The 19,381-nt window shown below is 37.6% G+C and overlaps 1 protein-coding gene across 3 annotated transcripts in view; it reads right to left on the bottom strand.

The window, feature by feature from the left end:
- Positions 1 to 19,381, bottom strand: part of BRWD3 (bromodomain and WD repeat domain containing 3) — a 128,301-nt gene that overhangs the window by 64,510 nt on the left and 44,410 nt on the right. For 2 of the 3 annotated variants that reach the window (XM_060086358.1, XM_060086359.1), the window contains exons 8-12: positions 18,134 to 18,355; positions 6,122 to 6,222; positions 5,549 to 5,619; positions 4,482 to 4,582; positions 1,916 to 1,956 (exon numbers count right to left, since the gene is read on the bottom strand). In XM_060086358.1, the coding sequence (XP_059942341.1) occupies positions 1,916 to 1,956; positions 4,482 to 4,582; positions 5,549 to 5,619; positions 6,122 to 6,222; positions 18,134 to 18,355 (536 nt within the window). Of the gene's footprint in view, positions 1 to 267; positions 319 to 1,915; positions 1,957 to 4,481; positions 4,583 to 5,548; positions 5,620 to 6,121; positions 6,223 to 18,133; positions 18,356 to 19,381 lie in introns of those variants that run through there. The other variant, XM_060086360.1, reaches the window with a different exon arrangement.

The following is a 19,381-nucleotide window of genomic DNA, read 5'->3' as shown; positions in this document are numbered from 1 at the left end:
AGCTTTATTCTGTCTCAGCTTCCGGTTTGGTCACAGATGCACACACTGGGAGCTGTCAAATCAATGACATTTTCCTAGTATAACAGTATAAAGGACCCTTTCAGAAAGAATTTATACTCTCTTCCTGAATCTTTTCTCCCTTATATTCCCCCTTCAGGATAGGCACATTTTGAAAGCTTTTGACATACTGCCAAATTATTTCCCTGAAAAGTTTTTTTAAAAAACAATTTACAGTATCATCAAGGTTGTGGGGGAGTGTCTATTTTCCCTAAACCCTTGTCAATATTGGGTGTTATCATTCTTCAATATCTTGTCATTCTGAAAGAAAAAAAATTGTTACTGTTATTCTAAATTGTATTTCTCTGATTTTTAGTAAAACTGGACATCTTTTGATGTATTTACTGGCCACATAACTAATTAAGATAAAATAATGTTTCTCATTTAAGGAAAAAGGCAAAGAATTAAAAAAATTCATATACTCCTAGAATGAAAGAATAGTAGCTGTACAAACCTTCCAGTGTATAGCTCAGTAGGGTGCAATAAACCAACTTAAAAATTATTTTAAGGATTTCTCATTCCTAATAAAAACATCACTCTTTGTGGACCATCATTATTTACTCTCGCATTTAACAAAGATGAACACATTCATCATAGTAATCACCCAGTGTTTGAAAAATATTTAATAATAAAACATGGTCACCCACATAAAGTCTATATAGACAGATAAGGATACAAATTTATGCTACGTGGTTGAATTTTTAAATCTATTCTAGGTCAATTTGTAGACCAGGGCAGAAGATTATCACCTTCTGGGGACCAGACATTTGAGAGGGTACATGAATACCTGTATATAATTTCTGAGTTTACAGACATAGGAAATTGTGTATCATATGAGTAGTAGAGACAGTAAGCGATACAGATGCTCAAAGGAAGAAAAGACAGCTAAAATCTCAAGCAGTCAGGAAAGGCTTCAGGTAGGGTATGAACCTTAAAAGGAAGATAGAACTTAGAGAAGAAAAAGAGACAGGAGGGAGAAGGAAAATAAAAGGAAGGAGAGCAGAAGGAAGAGGGAGGACATAGGCGGTATAGAAAAGGAGTGAAAGGAAGTAGGGTATGATTATTTCTGGTGTGAGGTAAAGTATAAGTGAAAGAATGGATAAGAGAATGTATATGGGATGTAATAATAATGATGACTAAATCAATTGGGCTGGATCTAAGTATTTAAATGGGGAATAGTAGATAAGAAAAGAATGTAGGTCTAAGTCAAGTTGAAGAGAATTCTGAATGCCAGGCTAAAACATTTGAATTCTATAAACAAAGAGAAAACACTGAAGATTTCTGAACAGGGCAATGTTCATCTGACAGAGATGGACAAGATACATTTAGAAGGGAAAAGAAAACTGAAGATAATGGGTCAAATAATGAAATTCTTGACTAAGGTGTGAGATAACAGAAATGGAAAAAGGAAAATCACTAATAAAGGAAGAACTGAGAGACTATGGCTACTACTTGGATGGGAGCTTAGAAGACCTGGGGTAAGAATGTCATCAAAGACAGACAAGGGTGGGCTTCCCTGGTGGCGCAGTGGTTGAGAGTCTGCCTGCCGATGCAGGGGACACGGGTTCATGCCCCGGTCCGGGAAGATCCCACATGCCATGGAGCGGCTGGGCCCGTGAGCCATGGCCGCTGAGCCTGCATGTCCAGAGCCTGTGCTCCGCAACGGGAGAGGCCACAACAGTGAGAGGCCCGTGTACCACAAAAAAAAAAAAAAAAAAAAAAAAAAAAAAGACAGACAAGGGCTTTCAGCCTAAGTGACTGGACAGAAAAAAAAATGTAGTAGAAGTAGTGTTTTCTGAAGAAATACAGATAAAATATGTGAAACATCTGTTTATACAGATATGTACTACATAGTTACCTGTCTCCATTGTTACAGAACTGAACAGCAACAACCTTGTCCTAAAACATAAAACAATAGATTTTTGGTTAGAATTAATTTATTTTTAAAACGAATAAAGTACTCTTCCCGTCATATTCACATATGAAAGTATCATGGAGTAGATTTTTTAATGCTATAATTTTCTTTAAAAAAACCCTCTAATTTTCTTTAAAAAATTAATGAAGGCTGAAACAATACATTAACTAAGGAGGAATACTTATCAGCAGTAATTTGAGAAAAACCAGACATAAGCAAACCTGTTTCTAAACCATAATCTCAAGAGACAGATAGTTCTGAATAGGTGATAGTTTATTATATCCCCCATAATAAGACAGCACACTAATCTAAAACGCCAACTTAAAATAATTCATTTAATAGTAGTTGAATTAAGTTCCTCACAACATTTTTTTTAAATTTTAGAAAACAAATCAATAATTTGTTTCTTACATGGTTTATTTAATTATTTTACAATGAATTCATTTGACCATCTTTAGGTTCTATAATTTAGATACTGTTGTTTGAACCTTCCTTTACAATGACTAAACTATACTTTTACAAGTATAATGTGCATTGTAGTGATTATATTATAGTAATGCACCTTCAAATGTAAACATTTTCACAAACCACAATTATTGAACTACATTTGAACTTAATTTTTTAATTAATTTTCTTTTTTTATTTGAACTTAATTTTTTTTTTTTTTTTTTTTTTGCAGTAGGCAGGCCTCTCACTGTTGTGGCCTCTCCTGCTGTGGAGCACAGGCTCCGGACGCACAGGCTCAGCGGCCATGGCTCCCAGGCCCAGCTGCTCCGCAGCATGTGGTATCTTCCCAGACTGGAGCACGAACCCGTGTCCCCTGCATTGGCAGGCGGACTCTCAACCACTGCGCCACCAGGGAAGCCCTGAACTTAATTATTAATATAAAGCTCAGATACTAAATGTCTTCGTATTTAATTATTTTTTTTCATTTTAAAAACGTGTTAAACCGTCTTCATATGTTCAGACGTATCTGTGATTCACACTGTACCATGATTTCACTGAGTATTTACCTGACAGATTCGGGATTCTCACTGCCAGTTGCAATAACTGATTTTAGATGTTCTGGAAGGACATCTTACTTTCAATGACTAACAGCCGCCACTGATTTCAACAGGGAATGTTTAAGTTTTCTGACTTTTTTCTTAGCTAGGCCCTTGCCAACAAAAAACCTACCAATCAGTGTTTCTTCATCTTTTTCCCCCTCAATTATTTCCCATTCATTTATTACCTCCTCCTCTCTCAGCTCTCAATAAATTTGACTGAACTGTATACACACCTTGCTTGGGTGGTAACTGTAAATATGCCTCCTTTGTGTGCTCTAGCACAAGTGGATTTTTCCTACTGGATAGTCTCAGATTGAGATCTTTATATATTTCCTAAGTTTTTCTCTTTCACAATTTACATAATATTCCAGGATTTTAGTATCTAGGAATAAGTAACAGCAAGGTGAGAGCTCAGCTAGGTTCAGTAACTTTTCATAAGGAGAATATCCAATTATGTTTATATGGTGAGACAAAAGCAGGAGGGTGTTTCCAAAAGCTCAAGGAAAAGGTTTCTAACAGGGGTCTCTTTTACTACAAATTTTGGGAACATGATTGATTTTGGAACTCACAAAGTATCTTTTTTTAAAAGTCATCTTTCAGGAAAATTATGTGTTTTATTGATATGTACTAATACTATTCCAAATCAAGTGTCAATAGTAGTAGGAACAGTAACAGTAAGACTTGTAAAGCTGAGTACTTTCAAATGCTGACTATACAGCTTTGACAATGAGGAACATGAGATATACAGTGAGCTGAAACAGAAATACTCCCATATTCAACAGTAAATAATTACCTGGAGAAGGTAAGGAAATAAACTGAAGGAAGAAGTGAAAGGTACACAGGGATATGAATAAACAGTAGTGGCTCCAAGATTCCTGAAAATGTCACAGGAGAGTGGAAAGAGATTGGGAGGAAAAATGCCAGGCACCAATGGCTGTCACCCCAGCATAAAATTGTCCCCTGTATGGAAGGCTGTTTTTGATAACTAAGTGGGATTAGATTTCAGGAGTCTGATGGCATTCTGAAAATAATCAAACTAAGATCAATGAGCTAAATTCAGTAAAAAGAATTTTTTTTCCTAAGACATACTTTAATGTGTCTTTTAATAAGTGTATAGACTTCGAAGTAACAAACACTTATATAATTAATAAAATAAAGCAAGCTAGAAGAGGATTTTTGTAAATTATTACTGTAATATATATATATATATATATATATATATATATATATATATATATTTTCCCTTCCCATACAGTCAGATAGAAATTGTCTTAAATACTACAACCATACTAAATCCAGAATTTTACACTGATCTTCATTACCAAAGAGACATCTTACCATATAGGTTTCAGTACCAATCTATATTAAATTAGGGTAGAGATCAGAAAAGAAGAAATAAAACCAATTTTCCAGGGATGTTTAAAAAGAAAGCAACATATTTAATTTTCTAATTTTGTTCTTACCGTATGTGACTCTAATTCAGCAATTTTCTCAGGGATCTCAGAACCCAAATAATATATTCTAATCACATGGTCAGTGCTACCTGTTGTAATGAACATACCACCTAGAGGATTAAAAAACAAACAAACATTGTACCAAAGAATTTAAAAAACCCTGTGATGGCTCCCTTAGTTATATGTTACCTTGTTAATTAAAAAGCCTTCAAGAAACATAAGGTTATTTTCTAACCATTAAAGACATATTAACATTTCTGAAGAAAAATAAGTAAAATTCAAGAAAAACAAGAGGAATATTTAAAGAACAACTATACCATTCACCCAATAAAAATCGACCAACTATACACTAAATACAGGCCTTTGGATCATAAACATTAAAGGCGTTGAGGAATTCATTTCTTCATATTTTATGTAAAAACATAATGTTCCAAAATTATTTATAAAATAACCTATATCTACAATTCTTTGTATAGTGGCTACAGTGGTTGAGTGTGAAAACTCAGCAGCTTTTGGGATGATGAAAAAAATTCTAGAGATGGATGGTGGTAATGTATGTAGAACAATGTGAATATACTTAATGCCACAGAAATGTACACTTAAAAAATGTTCTTAAAATGGTAAATTTCGTGTTATATTTTACCACAACAAAAAAGAAAAGGTTAACCATCACATAATTCTTAGTAGTAGAAAAGCACTGTTTATATACTGTGAACATGTCTTTTACATGGAGCCACTGTACATGTTTTCTGAAAAGTCAGGGCAGAATTTTAGTGTTGAATTGTGTATGAGTATTGGGGGAAGACTGTACTTTTTACCAACTAAATTCTGTATTATATAAAAACATATTAATTGTAAATAAGAAAACAACTCAAAATCTATTACATGTTAATTAGAGTCTACAAAAGTCTGTCTATTATAACATATGGTTCACATTTTTAGCATGTTTCCATTAATTCTCAAACATACGCATTTTTTCTCCACAAAATTAAAAAAATATTTTACAATTGAAAAATCTTTTATAACTGGATTATTCAATACTTTAGGTACTCAAAACATTCAATTTTTACACATACCAGAACTGAAAGATGAACAAGATATCTGAACTCCAGGTCTAGATCTCTCAGTAAATTTCACTGGGCGATCTCTAAGAGAAAAGTAAAATGTTTTTATTTTTCATCATGTACATTTAATGTGCAAGAATTTTAGCATACTGCTAGATATTGACAGATTTATCATCAATATTATAGAAACCACAAAACTGAAGTAGTCAGTAAGTACTATTCCCATTATTGAAGTTAAAAATACATTTAAACTTACAAATATATTTTATGCTATCAGTATTATTATGTTAGCTTTACAAACAAATTACGATGTTACTTACTACCATCATGAAGAAAAGTTCAAAGTGTTCTTACCAGAGTAAGAAATGAAAGAAATACTCCTTATCAAAATGTTGTGCATAAATTAGTCTCTTCAACATTGGTTTCATAAAAAATTTATTCTAAAATATCTAACATCAAATTGAAGTAGGTATGGATATGTACATACACACTCATACATATATAAATTTATATACTTACATACATTGACTATCAAGAATCTCTCAAGGTGATAAAGAAAAATTTCTAACCCAACTTTAAACTTACTTAAACTTCATTGTTTTTACATGCCATTGCCAGAAACAGATAGTTCCGTCAGCACCAGTAGAAGTGAGGTATCTGGTTGTGCCTTTAGTTGATGGACAAAACTGGAAAAAAAAATTAATTAAAATAGAAACCTTTCATGTTCAAGCTTAATTTCAGTTTCAAGAAATTATTTATTTAAATTTCCTAGATTAATGAATACCTTATAAAAATTGAAAATATCAAAAAACTAGAAAAGTCATTCATTGAATTTAGGATAAAATATTTTAGCCCTAAAGATAATTATTTTAAAATTATTCAACATCACACTTTAATATTATTATTTTACTACTTTTAATGGAGAAAAAAACAAAGTCATTACTAGTTAAACCATTACAAATCTGCTGAATATACACTTATATAGCAACCATATAAAATTTGTATAGTTCACATGAAAAAGGCATGCATCAGAAGTAAGTCTAAAACAGTGAAAAGGAAGTTAATGTCTAAGTATTGGGTTTTAACATTTTACTTTAAACTCTAATTTCAATGAAGTATGATAGAAATTTCACCATTCTTAAATTTAAATCATCTTCACGTGTTTTAATGGATAACATAAAATAGGTCTGATGTGTTTGTATCATTGTGGAAAAAAGAGATTAAAAAAATATACTTGAGTTGCCAATTTAAAGTATGACTACTATCCAATGGTCTTTATCATGTAGGATTCTCAGGCTCTAACTTTCAGTATTTTACAGGTCCTCAGAAGAGAATCAGAGAGGGGAAAAACCAACTAGGTTCCTGATACCTGGGACACAGGAAAAGGTTGAAAATCAAACCAGGGTCTCTAGCATGCTCATGAGCTTTAAAAATCCCAAATAGGAATTTCCCTGACAGTCCAGTGGTTAGGACTCGGAGCTTTCACTGCCATGGCCCAGGTTCAATTCTTGGTCGGGGAACTAAGGTCCTGCAAGCCACTCAGCATGGCAAATAAATAAATAAAAATTGGCCCGGAGGAAGATGGCGGAAGAGTAAGACGCGGAGATCACCTTCCTCCCCACAGATACATCAGAAATTCATCTACACGTGGAACAACTCCTACAGAACACCTACTGAACGCTGACAGAAGACCTCAGACCCCCTAAAAGGCAAGAAACTCCCCACATACCTGGGTAGGGCAAAAGAAAAAAAGAATAAACAGAGACAATAGGATAGGGACGGGACCTGCACCAGTGGGAGGGAGCCGTGAAGGAGGGAAGGTTTCTACACACTGCAAGCCCCTTCGCGGGCGGAGACTGCAGGTGGCGGAGGGGGAAAGCTTCGGAGTAGCGGAGGAGAGCACAGCAACAGGGGTGTGGAGGGCAAAGCGGAGAGATTCCGGCACAGAGGATCGGTGCCCTCAGGCACACACCAGCCCGAGAGGCTTGTCTGCTCGGCCGCCGTGGCGGGCGGGGCTGGGAGCTGAGGCTCGGGTATCGGCTTTCAGTCGGAGCGCAGGGAGAGGACTGGGGCTGGCGGCAGGAAGAGAGCCTGAAGGGGTTAGTGCACCACGGTTAGCCCGGAGGGAGTCCGGGGAAAGGGTCTGGAGTTGCTGAAGAGGCAAGAGTCTTTTTTCACTTTCACTTTCGTTTCCTGGTGTGCGAGGAGAGGGCATTAAAAGGGCTGCTTAGGGAAGCGCTGGAGAGAGGCGCGAGCTGCGGGTAAGGCGTGGACCTCGGAGACGGGCGTGGGCCGCCGCCGCCGCCGCCGCCGCCCACCGCCCGACACCGCCCGCCGCCGCCGCGGCCCGCCGCCGCCCACCGCCCGACGCCGCCCGCCGCCGCCGCGGCCCGCCGACGCCGCCGCCGCCGCGGCCCGCCGCCGCCGCCCGCCGCCGCCGCGGCCCGCCGCCGCCGCCGCCCCCGCGGCCCGCCACCGCCTGCCGCCGCCCGCCGCCGCCCCCGCGGCCCGCCACCGCCGCCGCCTGCCGCCGCCCGCCACCGCCGCAGCCGCGGGGCCTGTGTGCGAGCGCGGGTCACTGTCCGCCCCGCCTTCCGGGGGACCTGTGCACCCCGCCACTGCCGGGGTCCCGAGACCCAGGGACGGCTTTCCCGGGAAAGCGCACGGAGCGCCACGGGCTGCTGCAATGTCACGCCGGCCTCTGCCGCCGCAGGCCCGCCCCACACTGCGCGCCCCTCCCTCCCCTCTGCATGAGTGAGCCAGAGCCCCCGAATCAGCGGCTCCTTTAAACCCGTCCTGTCTGAGCGAAGAACGGACGCCCTCCGGCGACCTACGCACAGAGGCGGGGCCAGGTCCAAGGCTGAGACCCGGGAGCTGCGAGAGCAGAGTCAGGGAAATCTCTCTGTGCAGCCTCGGAGGGAGCGGATTAAAGCTCCACGGTCCATTTGATGTGCCCTGCGTCTGTGGAGTGCATGAATGGACAGCGAATCATCCCAAATTGAGGAAGTGGACTTTGAGGACAAGATTTAAGACTTTCCCCCCTTTTCCTCTTTTTACAACGAATTATTCCAAAGTAAGGAGGTGGACTTAGAGAGCAAGATTTCAGACTTCTTGCCCTTTTCCTCTTTTTACAACGAATTATCCCAAATTGAGGAGGTGGGCTTGGAGAGCAAGATTTTTTATTTTTCCCCCTGCTCTCTTTTTGTGAATGTGTATGTGTAATCTTCTGTGTAAGATTCTCTCTGTATAGCTTTGCTTCCACCATATGTCCCAGGGTTCTATCGGTCCGTTTTTTTTTTTTTTTTCAATAATTACTTTCTAATTTTAATAACGCTACTATATTTCATACTTTATTCTATTTTACTTTACCTGCTCTTTCTTTTTTTCCTACCTTCCCTTCCTCCCTCCCTCCCTCCGCTCTTCCTTTCCTTCTTTCTTTTTCTTTCCTCCCTCCCTCCCACCCTTCTTCTTTCCACTTTCTTTTTCTTTCCTTCCTCCCTCCCTCCCTCCTGTCTTTCTTTCTTTCTTTCCTTCCTCCCTCCCTCCCTACCTTCTTCCATTCACTCTTCCTTTTGCTTTCATTGCTCCCTCCCTCCCTCCTTTCTTTCCTTCTTTCTTTCCTTCCTTTCTTCCCTTCTTCCTTTCTTTCCCTCTCTCTTTCTTTCTTCTACTAATTCTTTCTTTCTGCTTTTTCTCCGTGTTATTCTGAGCTGGGTGGTTGAAAGGCTCTTGGTGCTGCAGCCAGGAGCCAGTGCTGTGCCTCTGAAGTGGGAGAGCCAACTTCAGGACACGGGTCCACAAGAGACCTCCCAGCTCCACATAATATCAAGCAGCGAAAATCTCCCAGAGATCTCCATCCCAACACCAGCACCCAGCTTCACTCAACGACCAGCAAGCTACAGTGCTGGTCACCCTATGCCAAGCAACTAGCAAGGCAGGAACACAACCCCACCCATTAGCAGAGAAGCTACCTAAAAACATAATAAGGCCATAGGCACCCCAAAACACACCACCAGACGTGGACCTGTCCACCAGAAAGACAAGATCGAGCCTCAACCACCAGAACACAGGCATTAGTCCCCCCACCAGGAAGCCTATACAACCTACTGAAACAACCTTAGCCACTGGGGTCAGACACCAAAAACAACGGGAACTACGAATCTGCAGCCTGCAAAAAGGAGACCCCAAACACAGTAACATAAGCAAAATGAGAAGACAGAAAAACACACAGCAGGTGAAGGAGCAAGATAAAAACCTACCAGACCTAACAAATGAAGAGGTAATAGGCAGTCTACCTGAAAAAGAATTCAGAATAATGATGGTAAAGATGATCCAAAATCTTGGAAATAGAATAGACAAAATGCAAGAAACAGTTAACAAGGACCTAGAAGAACTAAAGATGAATCAAGCATCGATTAAAAACACAATACATGAAATAAAAAATACTCTAGATGGGATCAATAGCAGAATAACTGAGGCAGAAGAACGGATAAGTGAGGTGGAAGAAAAAATAGTGGAAATAACTGATGCAGAGCAAAATAAAGAAAAAAGAATGAAAAGAACAGAGGACAGTCTCAGAGACCTCTGGGACAACATTAAACGCACCAACATTCGAATTATAGGGGTTCCAGAAGAAGAAGAGAAAAAGAAAGGGACTGAGAAAATATTTGAAGAGATTATAGTTGAAAACTTCCACAATATGGGAAAGGAAATAGTTAATCAAGTCCAGGAGGCACAGAGAGTCCCATACAGAATAAATCCAAGGAGAAATACACCAAGACACATATTAATCAAACTGTCAAAAATTAAACACAAAGAAATCATATTAAAAGCAGCAAGGGAAAAACAACAAATAACACACAAGGGAATCCCCATCAGGTTAACAGCTGATCTCTCAGCAGAAACTCTACAAGCCAGAAGGGAGTGGCAGGACATAATTAAAGTGATGAAGGAGAGAAACCTGCAGCCAAGATTACTCTACCCAGCAAGGATCTCATTCACATTTGATGGAGAAATTAAAACCTTTACAGACAAGCAAAAGCTGAGAGAGTTCAGCACCACCAAACCAGCTTTACAACAAATGCTAAAGGAACTTCTCTAGGCAAGAAACACAACAGAAGGAATATACCTACAATAACGAACCCAAAGCAATTAAGGAAATGGGAATAGGAACATACATATCAATAATTACCTTAGATGTAAATGGACTAAATGCTCCCACCAAAAGACACAGAGTGGCTGAATGGATACAAAAACAAGACCCATATATATGCTGTCTACAAGAGACCCACTTCAGACCTAAAGACACATACAGATTGAAAGTAAGGGGATGGAAAAAGATATTCCATGCAAATGGAAATCAAAAGAAAGCTGGAGTAGCAATTCTTATATCAGACAAAATAGACTTTAAAATAAAGACTATTAGAAGAGACAAAGAAGGACACTACATAATGATCAAGGGATCGATCCAAGAAGAAGATATAACAATTGTAAATATTTATGCACCCAACATAGGAGCACCTCAATACATAAGGCAAATACTAACATCCATAAAAGGGGAAATCGACAGTAACACAATCATAGTAGGGGACTTTAACACCCCACTTTCACCAATGGACACATCGTCCAAAATGAAAATAAATAAGGAAACACAAGCTTTAAATGATACATTAAACAAGATGGACTTAGTTGATATTTATAGGACATTTCATCCAAAAACAACAGAATACACATTTTTCTCAAGTGCTCATGGAACATTCTCCAGGATAGATCATATCTTGGGTCACAAATCCAGCCTTGGTAAATTTAAGAAAATTGAAATTGTATCAAGTATCTTTTCCGACCACAATGCTATGAGACTAGACATCAATTACAGGAAAAGATCTGTAAAAAATACAAACACATGGAGGCTAAACAATACACTACTCAATAACGAAGTGATCACTGAAGAAATCAGAGAGGAAATTAAAAAATACCTAGAAACAAATGACAATGGAGACACGACAACCCAAAACCTATGGGATGCAGCAAAAGCAGTTCTAAGGGGGAAGTTTATAGCAATACAATCCCACCTTAAGAAACAGGAAACATTTCGAGTAAACAACCTGACCCTGCACCTAAAGCAATTAGAGAAAGAAGAACAAAAAACCCCCAAAGCTAGCAGAAGGAAAGAAATCATGAAGATCAGATCAGAAATAAATGAAAAAGAAATGAAGGAAACGATAGCAAAGATCAACCAAAGTAAAAGTTGGTTCTTTGAGAAGATAAACAAAATTGACAAACCATTAGCCAGACTCATCAAGAAAAGAAGGGAGAAGACTCAAATCAATAGAATTAGAAATGAAAAAGGAGAAGTAACAACTGACACTGCAGAAATACAAAAGATCATGAGAGATTACTACAAGCAACTCTATGCCAATAAAATGGCCAACCTGGAAGAAATGGACAAATTCTTAGAAATGCACAACCTGCCAAGACTGACTCAGGAGGAAATAGAAAATATGAACAGACCAATCACAAGCACTGAAATTGAAACTGTGATTACAAATCTTCCATCAAACAAAAGCCCAGGACCAGATGGCTTCACAGGCGAATTCTATCAAACATTTAGAGAAGAGCTAACACCCATCCTTCTCAAACTCTTCCAAACAATTTCAGAGGAAGGAACACTCCCAAACTCATTCTACAAGGCCACCATCACCTTGATACCAAAACCAGGCAAGGATGTCACAAAGAAAGAAAACTACAGGCCAATATCACTGATGAACATAGATGCAAAAATCCTCAACAAAATACTAGCAAACAGAATCCAACAGCACATTAAAAGGATCATACACCATGATCAAGTGGGGTTTATTCCAGGAATGCAAGGATTCTTCAATATACGCAAATCAATCAATGTGATACACCATATTAACAAGTTGAAGGAGAAAAACCATATGATCATCTCAATAGATGCAGAGAAAGCTTTCGACAAAATTCAACACCCATTTATGATAAAAACCCTGCAGAAATTAGGCATAGAGGGATCTTTCCTCAACATAATAAAGGCCATATATGACAAAGCCACAGCCAACATTGTCCTCAATGGTGAGAAACTGAAACCATTTCCACTAAGATCAGGAACAAGACAAGGCTGCCCACTCTCACCACTCTTATCCAACCTAGTTTTGGAAGTTTTAGCCACAGCAATCAGAGAAGAAAAGGAAATAAAAGGAATCCAAATCGGAAAAGAAGAAGTAAAGCTGTCATTGTTTGCAGATGACATGATACTATACATAGAGAATCCTAAAGATGCTACCGAAAAACTACTAGAGCTAATCAATGAATTTGGTAAAGTAGCAGGTTACAAAATTAATGTACAGAAATCTCTGGCATTGCTGTACACTAATGATGAAAAATCTGAAAATGAAATCAAGAAAACACTCCCATTTACCATCGCAACAAAAAGAAAAAAATATCTAGGAATAAACCTACCTAAGGAGACAAAAGACCTGTATGCAGAAAATTATAAGACACTGATGAAAGAAATTAAAGATGATACAAACAGATGGAGAGATATACCATGCTCCTGGATTGGAAGAATCAATATTGTGAAAATGAATCTACTACCCAAAGCAATCTACAGATTCAATGCAATCCCTATCAAACTACCACTGGCATTTTTCACAGAACTAGAACAAAAAATTTCAAAATTTTTTTGGAAAAACAAAAGACCCCGAATAGCCAAAGCAATCTTGAGAACGAAAAAAGGAGCTGGAGGAATCAGGCTCCCTGACTTCAGACTATACTACAAAGCTACAGTAATTAAGACAGTGTGGTACTGGCATAAAAACAGAAAGATAGATCAGTGGATCAGGATAGAAAGCCCAGAGATAAACCCACGCACATATGGCCAACTTATCTTTGATAAAGGAGGCAGGAATGTACAGTGGAGAAAGGACAGCCTCTTCAATAAGTGGTGCTGGGAAAACTGGACAGGGACATGTAAAAGTATGAGATTAGATCATTCCCTAACACCATACACAAAAATAAGCTCAAAATGGATTAAAGACCTAAATGTAAGGCCAGAAGCTATCAAACTCTTAGAGGAAAACATAGGTAGAACACTCTATGACATAAATCACAGCAAGATCCTTTTGGACCCACCTCCTAGAGAAATGGAAATAAAAACAAAGATAAACACATGGGACCTAATGAAACTTCAAAGCTTTTGCACAGCAAAGGAAACCATAAACAAGACCAAAAGACAACCCTCAGAATGGGAGAAAATATTTGCAAATGAAGCAACTGACAAAGGATTAATCTCCAAAATTTATAAACAGCTCATGCAGCTCAATAGCAAAAAAACAAACAACCCAATCCAAAAATGGGCAGAAGACTTAAATAGGCATTTCTCCAAAGAAGATATACAGACTGCCAACAAACACATGAAAGAATGCTCAACATCATTAATCATTAGAGAAATGCAAATCAAAACTACAATGAGATATCATCTCACACCAGTCAGAATGGCCATCATCAAGAAATCTAGAAACAATAAATGCTGGAGAGGGTGTGGAGAAAAGGGAACACTCTTGCACTGCTGGTGGGAATGTGAATTGGTACAGCCACTATGGAGAACAGTATGGAGGTTCCTTAAAAAACTAAAAATAGAACTACCATATGATCCAGCAATCCCACTACTAGGCATATACCCTGAGAAAACCATAATTCAAAAAGAGACATGTACCAAAATGTTCATTGCAGCTCTATTCACAATAGCCCGGAGCTGGAAACAACCTAAGTGTCCATCATCGGATGAATGGATAAAGAAGATGTGGCACATATATACAATGGAATATTACTCAGCCATAAAAAGAAACGAAACTGAGCTATTTGTAATGAGGTGGATAGACCTAGAGTCTGTCATACAGAGTGAAGTAAGTCAGAAAGAGAAAGACAAATACCGTATGCTAACTCATATATATGGAATATAAGAAAAAAAAATGTCATGAAGAACCTAGGGGTAAAACGGGAATAAAGACACAGACCTACTTGAGAATGGACTTGAGGATATGGGGAGGGGGAAGGGTAAGCTGTGACAAAGCGAAAGAGAGGCATGGACATATATACACTACCAAACGTAGGGTAGATAGATAGTGGGAAGCAGCCGCAGAGCACAGGGAGATCAGCTCGGTGCTTTGTGACTGCCTGGAGGGGAGGGATGGGGAGGGTGGGAGGGAGGGAGATGCATGAGGGAGGGGATGTGGGAACAGATGTATATGTATGACTGATTCACTTTGTTATAAAGCAGAAACTAATAAAAAAAATGGAAAATAAATAAATAAATAAATAAATAAATAAATAAATAAAAATTAAATAAAAAATTTAAAAAAAATTAAAATCCCAAATAAACATAATGAATACCTTCTAATGAGATGAAAATCAAGGATCATTGGATTTGAATAAATTTTAAACTCAAATCAAAAGAAAATGATCATTATAGATATTAGAAGTCATTTATTTAGTTTTCTTTTTGGAAGCACAGAACTTCTAAAGACTACAGAGTTTAAATCAAACAAAAAATATCAATTAATATTATCCATTAATAGTTGATGAACATTAAAGAAACCAGTACTCAGGTAGTCTGCTTATATTTTCATTTCTGACAGAGAAGCATGCAATAGAAAGCTTAATCCACAATCCATAGTAGGGGTCTTCAAATTAAGGCCCACACACCAAATCCAGCTTCCTGCCCATTTCTGTAAATAAAGTTTTATTGGAACACAGTCACCTTACACTGTCTATGATTGCTTCTGCATTGCAAAGGCAGAGTTAAGTAGCTGCTGCAGAGACCATATGGCCTTCAAAGCCTAATATATTTACTATCTGGCCTGTAAATTTGCTGATCTAGGATCTATAGGAATGAGAAAATAAAATATGAAATGTAATGATTTTATTAAGTTTGAAGAATCACTAAAACCTTTATTATGCTCATATTTAAAATGTTTCAATCACAAAGGGGAATTCAGTCCATTAATGTACCTTAACTGGATTGTTTTTAAATGAGAAATCATGTTTAAGATTATAAAAACACATATGTGCATTTCTGAATACAAATTAATACACAGTTATTGAAGAAAAGTTAGAAAATATAGAAAAACAGAATAAAAGCTATTTATAATCCCACTACCCAGAGGCAACCACTATTAACATCATACCATTTTACCTCAATTTTATTAAAAAAGAAAGAAAGAAACTGAGAGAATAATAATACACTATGATGTTAACAGAGACAGTCAATTAGCAAAGAATAAAGCATACAGAATGCATGCTAAATTATCATTACTATGAACAAAAATGAAAGAGTGCTGGGGAGGTAATGATTTACAATTTTAGAGTGGTAAGTTTGTCAGAGGAGGTCTCCCTGGAAAAGTGACAGACATTTCCATCACTTAGAAAGTAAGGGAATAAACCATGTGACTATCCAAAGAGGACCATTTTAGAGACATGAAACAGCAAGAGCAAAGACAGGAGTGTAGCTAGAGTGGTCTAAAAAAGCAGCTAAAGCAGAATGAGAACAGGACATAAGTAGTAGGAGATAAGGTCAAAGAGAGCAAGAGGCTGAGTATGTAAGGCTTTGTGGGTCATTGTAAAATCTTCAGCTTTAACTCTGAATTTGGAGGCTATTAAAGGTTCTGAGCATCAGTGACATGATTTAACTTTGTTTTTTTTAAACTTCCATCGTAAAATCACTCATTCAGCTACACAGAGGCTAGACTGGGACAGAAAAGAGGGATGGGAAGAAGTAGGAAGACCAGTTAGAAGTCTGTTTCCAAAATCTAGGTCACAGATGATAGTAATTTGAAATAGGGTAGTAATGATAGAGGTCATGAGAATTTGTTCAGATTCTGGATATATTTTGAGGGTAGAGCCAACATGATTTGCTAACAAGTTAGATATGGGCTATGAGAAACAAAAAGTCAGGGATGACTACTCTGAGCAATTGGAAGGATGAAACTGTCATTTGTTTAGATGGGGAAAGCTTTGGGAGGAGTAAATCTGAGGAAGGAAGACAGGGGTTAAGTTTTGAAGATGTTGAGTTTGAGATGCCTCGTAGACATTCATGTGATGATGCCAAGTAGATAGTTGAATGTACAAGTATGGAGCTAAAAGATAGGCCCCAAGATGGAAATACAAGTTTGGAGTCATCAGCATACAAGATGAAATTTAAAGCCATGAGAGTTGATGAGATCAGTAAGGGAAAGAATGTTAAAGAAAAGAGGTCCATACAAAAACAAAACAAAACAGGGCTTCCCTGGTGGTGCAGTGGCTGAGAGTCTGCCTGCCAATGCAGGGGACACGGGTTCATGCCCTGGTCCGGGAAGATCACACATGCCGTGGAGTGGCTAGGCCTGTGAGCCATGGCTGCTGAGCCTGCACGTCCGGAGCCTGTGCTCCGCAACAGGAGAGGCCACAACACTGAGAAGCCCGCGTACCACAAAAACAAAATAAAACAAAACAAAACAAAACAAAGACGTCCATGGATCTCTAGGGCACTTACACACATAAATCAAATTAGACAGAAACTAGCAAATTAAACTATGAAGGAGCCAAACAGTTCCATAAACATTTCCAGTATAAACAAATATTCATATTTTTTATATTGTATGAGACTATCTCCAAATTCCAGAAACAGTCTGTCAGATAGGATTGTGGGAACACAAGTAACTAGTAATATCCCAAAACAAAATCCAAAAAGTAATTTCAACTCATCAAAAATTTGACATAAAAATGTTCAAATTCAATATATGTTGAATCCAATTCCTGCTAGGCCCTCATAAACAGGTGATATATTGTTTAAATAACACACAAAAAATGACTGGCATATTTATTAGTGATTAAAGAACAAAGAAAAGTGAATGGGAGTAATTATCTCATCCGCAAAAGTGATCTCCTTGCCCAAAATAAAAGACAGTGTCAGAAGGATTCCTCTGTTTTTCTGTCAACACAAAGAAGAGAACAAAGTTCTTTGGGGAGTATCCAGGACTTATACTACCAATATCTGGTAAAAACACTATATGGACAAATATTTAAAAACTCAATGTTTTGTATGTCAAACATCAAGCTGAAATAAGAAATGACTGAAACTAAGAATAAAAATTTCCCTAATATTAAACTATGCATACACACACACACACACACACACACACACACACAATCTGAACTGATAAACATTTTGTATTAAATATTAACACAAAGTATGCCAATATTCAAATTAGAAGCTACTTATATCCTGCCTAAAAGGTACTGGTGTTGTTCCTTAAGGCAATTCCAAGTCTTTTCCCTTCTTCACAAATACAAATGAGATAAAGAAGATGTCTTACACTGCACTTGAAAAACCTTTTCAATGACCTTTTTACTTATTTCTAAAGGGAACAGATTTATATGAAAAGGGAACTTTAAAAAATACCTGTCTGCAAGGTAGGGACAAAGCCCTTAAGAGATCAATATTTTTCTGTTGCCATTCTTTGTATAATCCACACGATGTAACAAAAAACAAGAGAATTCTCATTCTTATTACATCTACTAGAGGTATCTTTTTATTTTTCTTACCTGTATGGAAGTAATAGAAGCTGAATGTCCCTGAAGGACTGCAACTGGTGCACAAGTTCGAAGACACCACACTCTTACAACTTTATCACAGCTGCCTGCGGCAATGAGAGTGTTTTCATAGTTAACAGCCATGTCAGAAATTTCAGCAGAGTGCCCTCGAAGTGTAGCAAGAAGGCGCCCGTCATCTGTTGCCCAAATTTTCACCAAACAGTCATCTGAACCCTACAGCAACACAAAAGGACAGAAGATTTACAATAAAGCAGAAATTTGCACCCTCCCCCCACAATAAAAGCAAAAACAAAGGAGAATTTTATTAAGTTACTTCTAAGCCTTTTCTTTTTAGTCTCTTTTCTTCATATAACATGGAGTGAGTAGAAAATATAAAATATGTCCAAATGACAGCACTGACAAAGCACTGTCCAAACTGATAATGGCATATATGAATAACTCCTCAAAACTACTACCAATCCTGACAACTCAAAATATTTTTTTACTTTTAACTGATTTGGCATTAACTATCTCTGCCATTATTTCTTTCCTTATACCTGACAGTCTTTTTTCTTAATTGCTTGAATTTTTTTTTCTCTACAAATACTTAAAACTTTAACCTAAAATCTACATGCAAACATGAGACTTTGTTAATAATCTCTGGGGAAAATATTATGTGGAACTTCCTACTGAGAACTTCAAAAGAGCTTTAAATAGTAAAAAGCAATTCTACTGTGGTAGATAAGCTATTTAATAATTATCTGTTTATAAAAAGATGAAAATCATCATCCTCATCATCATCAACACCCATATACTTAGGTGATGCATTTTGTGTCATGAAAACATCAATGGAAGAGTCTGTAATGAACTCCAAGAAGTTGTACTTCTCAAAATAGAAACCACTTCCTTTGTTGTAGCCTAGGAATTTAAAAAGAAAAGTATGCTATTACCTACACTTCTACATTAACTTGGTACTGAAACAATGAGACTAAGCCTTTACTTGGAAAGATTAGTGTGCTACTATTTTGTGCTCAAAAGCACACAATATGATCTGGTTAATAAAAGTCCAATTTTAAAAATAATTACTATTGAATTCAAAGAGAGATATATACAATAACTGTAATCTTCATTACTAAACATGTAGTTCAACTATTCAACTATAAGGATGATGTAATCATTAATTAAGCAGAACTGGCACCAATAGAAAATACATTTTAATAAATGTTTGCTAAAATGGAATGAAACCAATTGAGTAGATAA

The sequence above is a fragment of the Mesoplodon densirostris genome, chromosome X, assembly GCF_025265405.1.
Source record: "Mesoplodon densirostris isolate mMesDen1 chromosome X, mMesDen1 primary haplotype, whole genome shotgun sequence".
Lineage (NCBI taxonomy): Eukaryota > Metazoa > Chordata > Mammalia > Artiodactyla > Ziphiidae > Mesoplodon > Mesoplodon densirostris.
The sequence above is the reverse complement of the archived record's forward strand: the minus strand, read 5'-3'. Positions and strand labels throughout refer to the sequence as shown.